This window comes from Dioscorea cayenensis, chromosome 18 (assembly GCF_009730915.1).
Source record: "Dioscorea cayenensis subsp. rotundata cultivar TDr96_F1 chromosome 18, TDr96_F1_v2_PseudoChromosome.rev07_lg8_w22 25.fasta, whole genome shotgun sequence".
Taxonomy (NCBI): Eukaryota; Viridiplantae; Streptophyta; class Magnoliopsida; order Dioscoreales; family Dioscoreaceae; genus Dioscorea; species Dioscorea cayenensis.
In genome coordinates this window covers 20,011,063-20,019,275 of record NC_052488.1, presented here as the reverse complement: position 1 = coordinate 20,019,275, position 8,213 = coordinate 20,011,063, and the positions used below count along the sequence as shown (strand labels likewise).

General features: G+C 37.9%; 1 protein-coding gene across 2 annotated transcripts; it reads right to left on the bottom strand.

Annotated features, from left to right (window-relative positions):
* Positions 1–443: 443 nt before the first annotated feature.
* On the bottom strand, positions 444–5,012 carry LOC120282048 (soluble starch synthase 2-2, chloroplastic/amyloplastic). 2 transcript variants are annotated; one of them, XM_039288770.1, is made up of 8 exons: positions 4,587–5,012; positions 3,381–3,936; positions 3,126–3,190; positions 2,825–2,902; positions 2,606–2,716; positions 2,386–2,430; positions 1,758–1,931; positions 444–1,638 (listed from the first exon to the last, which is right to left on the bottom strand). In XM_039288770.1, exons 1-8 carry the CDS (start codon positions 4,929–4,931, stop codon positions 685–687), a joined length of 2,328 nt encoding a protein of 775 aa, XP_039144704.1. In that variant the 5' UTR covers positions 4,932–5,012; the 3' UTR covers positions 444–684. The 2 variants fall into 2 exon arrangements, with proteins under 2 accessions (XP_039144704.1, XP_039144705.1); XM_039288771.1 differs by lacking the exon at positions 2,386–2,430.
* Positions 5,013–8,213: the final 3,201 nt, after the last annotated feature.

Genomic DNA, 8,213 nt, shown 5'->3' with positions numbered 1-8,213 from the left:
TGTTTTTGTAATATCATAAACTTACAAGGTGTTTTTGGCAATTTCCACTTATTATTATTATGTTGAAATTTTAAAACTTTAATTGACTTGCTTCGAGTGGCATTTATACATCTTTGTTATTTTTCTAACAATATTAAATGCAACAAATGAGATTCATAGATCTATCAATCCTCTCAGATCATGAGGCTACCTGTCCCTCATAAGCTTTTCTGCAATTCACACATGCTTCTGACTCGTCAGGCTTCAAGTTTAGTGGTAGTTGCACACAACCGAGATGGATGATGACTTGAATTGTTTAATGTAGCTGAATTTGTTGTTTCTTTGTCGGTTCGGATTAATGAACCTGATGTCTTACGTTGGCTCTTAATCATGTTCCTCAGATACTCCGGGAGGTAGGGTCCTAAATTATTGTGAAAAAAGTTGCAGTAAAAAAATTTTCACTTCGGGAAAAGTTAATCTGATTGAATTGCAAGAAGATTGATAATAATTCACAAACCAGTGTATTTTACATGGGTCATTGACAACAAACAAACTCTCCCGCGGAATTTATTACGCAAAATATTTAACTTCGGACAAGTGACTTGAAACCTGGGTTACAATCGACAGAAATGAACAAAATCGATCATTAAGTGTACGTAAAAACCGGTAGCTTGGATCCAGGTCTGGTGATTATTTTGTTGACATTCACCATTGGTACTTGGCAGCAACAAGAACTTCTTCATACTGCACAGCAGCGTTGTCCCAACTGAGATCTTGCGTCATTCCCCGCCGCTGGAGTCCCTCCCAACTGTCCTTGTAATTCCAATATGTCTTCAAACAATTTCCTAAGGCATTGATTAGCTGATTAGACTCAGCTCTGTCGAAAGCCCAACCATATCCAGACTCACTGTAAGGATCAAACTGACGCACGGTATCCCGAAGTCCACCGACAGCATGCACTACGGGCACTGTCCCGTAAGCCATGGCATAGAGCTGATTCAGTCCACAAGGCTCAAACCTCGATGGCATCATGAGAATATCAGCGCCTGCTGTGATCCGGTGCGCCATCTTCACAGAAAAGCCAACCCATCCTCGAACTTTTTCATGGTGCTCTCTTTCGAACTTCTTCAGCATTTCTTCTAGATCTGGTCTTCCAGTTCCCAACAATATCACTTGCACATCATTGCCAACAATCCAATGCATAGCCTCAGCGATGAGATCCACACCTTTCTGATGATCCAACCTCCCAATGAATGCAATGATTGGTACTTCACGGACTGCCAAGCCAAGCTCTTGCTGCAACGCAGCTTTGCACTTGGCTTTGCCTGTTTTAAAGGTTTCCAGTGAATAGTTTGTGTACCCATCTGACTTCAAGTGTATATCTACTTCAGGGTTCCAATCTTTAGTATCGATACCATTTACAATGCCTCGAAATTTCCAATCATTCTCATTTATGATTTCGTTAAGACCCCAGCCACCTTCCGATGTTTTCAGTTCCCATGAATAACCACGGCTTACAGTAACAACCTGGTCAGCGGTTTTTATACCAGCAGCAAATATATTAAAGTGCTCGCCTCCTACTGGATCATAGAGTTTGAACAGATCGATGTAGTGCTCAGGTAGACTTGTAAAGGAGAAGTCTTCTACAGGACCCCGGCCCTGGGAGAACCAACTAATAAGGAAACTAAAACAGAGAATAGCAATCTTGGATTTCTGGCACGTATGCTGAGCAGTCGGCGAATATATTAAGTATAATAATGGAAGCTTAGCTGAGATACCTGGTGAGCAATGTTGTGAATCACAAGCACACTTCGAGTATACTTCATCAAGCCATGGTCACGATAGTTGGCCTTCAGATAAACAGGTAACAAGGCAGTGTGCCAATCATTTGCAATGAAAACCAGATTTCCATCTCCGTAGCAGACACCACCACATGGAACATGCCAGGGGACCTGAAAACAGCTTTTTACTATTAAAGATAGCCATTGGAAACTTGGGAACTAGATATTGTTAAAAATTTAAACAAAGAAATTCAGATTTTTACAGGAAAACATTTCTATTGGAAATGTGTTATTCAGTGTACAAGAACAGTTCATTTCTATAATAACAGGAAATATGGTAAGCGATCCATGATAGTTCACTACTCAATGGAAAAGAAATATGAGATCATTTTGTTTAAATATAACAAAGCAAGAGCAAATAACACGAGATATTTCTCCCAAAGCTACAAATATGTTTCACAAGGTCATAGTGTTTGAGGATACACCTTCCACAGTTTTGGAGATTGTAGCAAACTAATAATATCTTCCACAGGTTAAAATAGCAAAATACAAACAATCCTATAAATGTTTTCACCCGCAAAGAATCATTTCTGACATTCATGTTGAAGAACTCAAAAGGACGTACCTCAATGGCTGCTTTGCATAACAAAATCATGCGTTTCAAAATGTCCTGCGTTTAATTTCAAAGCTAAGTCACAAAATACTGATAATGTAAATCAGTTATGCCCACTAAAATGAGGAGCCAAATGTTAACTGACAGAACATTTGCAAAAGTAACTCAAGTAATTACAATCTACTAGATGCTTTTCTCAGCTTGTCAAAGGTAGTTAATCATGGGAATTTACCTGTCTGTTTCCACCATATATATCATTCTGTCGATGGCGAAAAATAGGACTATCAATGAAAACAAAATCCACCCCATCGATGTAGGCATGAAAATAAGTTACATCCATATCCTACACAAGAAAATACCAAAGCAATACAATATTTTTATTATAAAAACAAAGCTATCAATAAAATTATCGAAATAAAGCAACATAACATTGTTTTTTTACTGTGGATACCTGTCCATCAACCTTGTAATGTTTGTGTACACCAGTCGCTTGAGGTTCAGTATATTCACCATACCGTGGCACCACAACCTGAAGCCAAAAAGAAGGTTGCAAGGTCCTGTTAAACAGTTACAATAAGAAAACTTTTGTTGCAACACTTTCAGAAAGTCCAGTGGCACTACGCCACTTCAGATAGGTTTCCTGAATTTATAAAGTTACACATGCCAGCAAAAGAGAAATAGTCAAAACCAAGTGACTTTGCCTCCCACTCTACAGAGTTTGCATCAAATAATGACACTGATGATGAACATACCATAACCCTGTGGCCTCTCCTAGCCAAAGCCTTTGGTAATGCTCCAGCAACATCACCAAGCCCACCTGCCGCAAATCATCAAAAACCCCATGTAGGTATACCTAGCTAATTAAGAAACTACACAGAACCACTGATGATTAACATCTGTAATTCTGGACTTTGAAAGGGGCTGAAATTGGCATGTCAAAGCTCAATATGCATAAAAAGACACGAAAATATTGGTCAAGGACAAGCTTGAAGTGAAAATGTAAAAACCTGTTTTGGACCAAGGAGCACATTCTGCGGCTACTATTATAACATTCATGACATTCACCCCAGCCAAAGGAAGGGATTCCTCTTTTTCTTGCTCTGGAGTGATTTCATGCTCCCCATCCACAACGTCAACATCTGCTTCTACCAAATCCTTAAGTGTTTCATCTTTGAATTTAGTAGCACCTTTGAATCCAGTAGATTTGGAGGTTTCCAAAACAGGCGTTGTTGTAACCTTAGACGAAGCTGTTTTCAAACCATCTTCTTTCTTAACTAATCCAGGAGCATGTGCAATTGAGGATTCAGCTTGAGATCTAGTTTTGACTTTCCTCTCTTCCTTAACAAGATCTCCATCAATCATAGTTGCAGAACCTGTAATCTTCGAGTTGGTATGATTATCAGAACTAACAACACTCTCGTGTTCTCGATCAAGTGCTTCTCCATTTGTTGTTTGGCCCACCTTCAAATAAGAAGTGCCATTCCCGTCATAAGAATCTGTCCCCGGCTGACCGCTGAGAACACTACTTTCCAAGGATGAAACCATCTTCCTACTTGCCACAATCTGCAGCAAAATAAGGTTCTTGAGTAGGCATGTAAAACATGTGTACCACTGGTACAATATCATCTTGAATATTTTCACAATATAAGTCATAAGGAAGCAATCCAATCGCTGATTACTGCTTTCGTTTGAATATCTTGCTCATGTCATATATTAAAGCCATTGAGTTAACAAAATTCACTAAACCAAAAAAAGATAGTAACATTACTGATTTTGGTTCAACTCCTCTTCAGTAGATTTAACAAAGATTTCAAACAAATTCCTCTAAAAAAAGAAAAATTTTGATGAAAATTCTACAAATTGACTCTTATTAATACAACATAGTGATGAATTACCACTCCTATTCTCCAATATGTTTTTTTTTTAAATCAACCCATTATTCTTACCAAATTCGAGTATAAAATTCACATGATCATGATTGTTAGTACTGAAAAATAAGCCTGATCCGAGATATAGAAACACAAACATTTTCAATCAATACCACCGTCATTCACCACAAATACATGAACAATTGTGATCTATATCGTCAACAAATTTGCAAGATAAATGATTAATAAGAAAAAGATCAGAAAAACAGCAGACAAGATAAGAACTTTAAAACCTAAAACGCAAGAGCTAAAATAAAAATTTAAAAAAAAAAAGAAAATTACTACCTTTTCGAGCAAATTCTTCTGCTTTTCGAGAACCTTTTTGCTTTTTCTAATGGTGGCACGGAGTGCATCATCGGCAACATCCTTTTCATCTCCATCTTCATCATCCTCCTCGATCTCAAAGCCACCATCTTTCCTACCAACTCCCAGACCTCTGCGCTCCTTCCGCCCAATCAAAACACCACTGCCAACACCTCTTCCGATTCGCATTCCACAAACACTTCCACAAAGATCACCAGTGCTCTGCAACTGCAAGCGAGAAGGATCAAAGGCGAGCCTTTTCCCACTGCTCGCTCCGCCATGAAAGAGGAGAGAATGGTACACATGAAGAGAACCAACTGAAGCCATCACTTGGATGAACAATAATCAATAATTTCATGGAGTTAAAAAAAAGTTCAGAGAAAGAGAGGAAAAATAAGTAAAAGTTTGATGGCTTTTATACAAAGAGATGCAACCTTGAGTTCTGAGGTTCTTTTTAAATAAAATAAAAATCTGAATTTAAGATTTTTTTCTCCTTTTTTTTCATTTTTTTGTTTTTATCAATATATATATATATATATATTAGAAAATTGCTCACAAACCATTCAAAATACTTTTTTTCATAAAAAAGATTTGTCTTTTTTTTTTTTGTCTTTTTTAATTATTGTACTTTTGTATAAGAAATTTTATATTACTTATCGCCTTAAAAGAATTTATAAGGAAATAAAAAATGTTTTTAAAAGTTTTTCTAGTTATTGTTTAGGGAAAATTACTGTTCACTCATCGTAATTTTCAAAACTTTCCAAAAACCCCCTCCTACTTTTACACACCCCTGGACGGTACTTAGATTAGTGTTTAACTTCACTATTACCCCTACAGTTACACTTCAAATGGGTCTATGTTGTGAAATCCCAGTTTTTGGCCTTGAAAATGGTGGGAAAAGGAAAGCGTCAAATCGTCATATTCGACCTTTTCGAGGGTTTTTCGCTTGGTTTCGATGAGCAATGCATGGGAGTTGCATTACGTCTTGTTGTTCTCCTCATTTCTCCCTCATTTGAGTTGTTCGACTTCGATTACATCGGGATTTGCATGTCTGGTGAGAATCTCTTCGTTCTTTGCTCAGTTTGACCATTCGGCGAGGTGATTATGGCGATTCATTTAGTGGTAGTCAGGGTGAAGTTTATCATACCCGAAATATATAAATCGGTTTCTCAATGAGAAAAATGAAGTTGATTTCCATCGGATTGGTCGAGCTGACTTCGATCTTCGAATGAAATATATTCGATTTTATTGTCGAGGCGAGCGTGTGCCATTAGTCGTCTCCGTTTGAAAAGCGAGTTCATTTCGTTGTAAAGTTCTTCTCGTTCATTGTTATCTTTTTGTATATTTTAAATAATGTTTAACTATTTTGCTATTATCCGTTTAAATATATTACTAATATGTTTAATAATTGTCATATCCGTTTAATACTTGTCATCTCCGTTTAACATTATCTTTACATGTATAACTTTTCATATTAACGTTTAAATTCTCAAAGTCTCTGCGTAAAAGCGGTGATCTTTTTCCGTTTGATCCGAATTGTTGGCGGTGTGGCGTGGCGGTGGCAGAGGTTATGGTATCCGTGCGTAGAATTAATGGCGGCGATTAATTCTTATGCTGCAGTAACTATCATATCCGAACACTTTGCGTTCGTTGTAAGTCCCAGATCGATGTCGGTCCGTAGTGCGTTTGATTTTTTTCTCGGATATGAAGAGTCGACTGCTTGTGGACTTCGCACGATAAATAACCGGGAAGAACCCTTCCCACGGACGACCACTGCGTCGTCGTCCTCATCCTCCTCCTCCTCCTCCTCGTCTTCCTCCTCTTCCCATGGACGACCGCTCTATCACGAAAGGATGTTTAGTGAACCTCCTTCCTTATCTTGAGAATCGATCGGTAGTAATCACGCAAGTTAAACTATCTTTTTCTTGCCCAAGCGAAATGCTCGCGTAATTGCACGAATCGCGGAGGATTCTCCGGTGTGGATGGCGGGAAGCAATTAGCGAGCTTTTTCGACTTGGGTAAGAAAAGAAAGTTTTCACGTATGCGTGATTGAGGAGGATTCTCTAGAGGAGGAGGTCAGAAACATCCTTTAAGACTGAGGGTTGATATTTATCACTTGAGACTTTTTGTTACTGGTTTAAGAACATTACGTCGAGTGTATAACTATGTCGTTACGTGTTTAACTACCCGATATCTTCAGCTAAAGTCCGACCATGACACATTGATTAATAGTCGTTTTCATGAATGTGTTTGTTTAACCTTTTTAATGTTGTATGTTGTGCGAGGTTCAAGTTGATGCGCATGTTATACAACGCGTGTGAGCAGTTCGAATGTACGGACACTTGTTTCGATTATACGAGGGTCGAGTCGTGAGTGTCGAAAGTCCTTGTAAATGTTGTAAATGTTGTAAATGTTTTGTAAATGTTTTGTAAATGTTGTAGCGAATGTTTTATTTGAATGTGAACTTACGAAATTTAAAGCAGAGACCTAGTAAAAAACAATGTGGGAAACAAAAAGAGCGTCATTAGTAAACAATAGAAAAAAAGTTAAACAATACTCGAGTTACTCTTTAAACAATGACAACGGTGTTTAAGAAAAATACGTAAAGATGTTTAAGCGAGTGACCGGGGAGGGTACCCATCTTCACGCGATGTCGGTGAAAGCATTCAATTTAAACAATAACATATATTTCAAAAGCAGTTAAGTCACTATATTTAAAGCGTTTTACGATATTTACATAATATAGACTTTATTTAAACCGTAGTCGTTATGTTAAACACTATATGTATGCATTTAAACATAAAAAACTTGACAGTTAAGCAGATACTCATGTCGGCGATGACAATCGTCTTCATCAGCGACGAGTGGCATATATTTTTTCCTTTTTGCCCTTCTAATGGAGGAAAAAATACCGCCCAATCACATCACGTCCAGTCTAACCTCTATGCACTTTTTGGTCTTCATCGCGACAGTGATATATATATATATGCACTTTTTGTTTGCTACTATCACTGTCTTGTTTGTTTGTCTTACATCTTCTTCTTACTTCTTCTTCTTCTTCCTTATTTTTGTTCTTTATTTCATTCTGGTTTTGCATACGATTTGGTTTTCCGCCGATATATTATGGAGAGTTTTTGTGGTATTAGCTAGATTCAACGGGGAGGGAAGAGTGCTAATGTTCACTGGCTCGCGACTTCTTAGGGAGTTGGTGTTAGCCGAGATATGTGAGCGATGGGGTCTCGAAGTTTCTCTTGTCGAGGGGTTAAGTTCATCACACGGATGGATATAAAAGCGGTTTGCCCAATAGAAAAGCGATGTTGACTTCCGGTGACGGATGTGTCACGTGCACTCCATCTTCAAATGTCTTTGTAGTTGATCTTGTCGTCGGGAGCGAGAAAAATGTGCCATTACTTAGAATCCTAATAGCTTGAGTTTTACTCGTTGTAAGTTCCTCTCTTTTAAATGTTCCGGGTTATGCAGGGCCATTAGTGTTTAAATATGTCCGTCCTCTGGTTAACATATTGTACTAGATGGATTTACGTTATTAGTTAGCTGCGCTAAGTATTTAATTTAACGTTTAAATATTGTCATTATCACTTAAACATTATA

Excerpts from the sequence above, each read along its gene's own strand:
- LOC120282048 (XM_039288770.1), bottom strand. The coding sequence starts at position 4,931 with ATGGCTTCAGTTGGTTCTCTTCATGTGTACCATTCTCTCCTCTTTCAT. Across the intron at positions 3,937-4,586 it reads AGAAGAATTTGCTCGAAAAG|ATTGTGGCAAGTAGGAAGAT; the intron begins GTAGTAATTTTC and ends ATTTTGCTGCAG. Across the intron at positions 3,191-3,380 it reads TGCTCCTTGGTCCAAAACAG|GTGGGCTTGGTGATGTTGCT; the intron begins GTTTTTACATTT and ends GATTTGCGGCAG.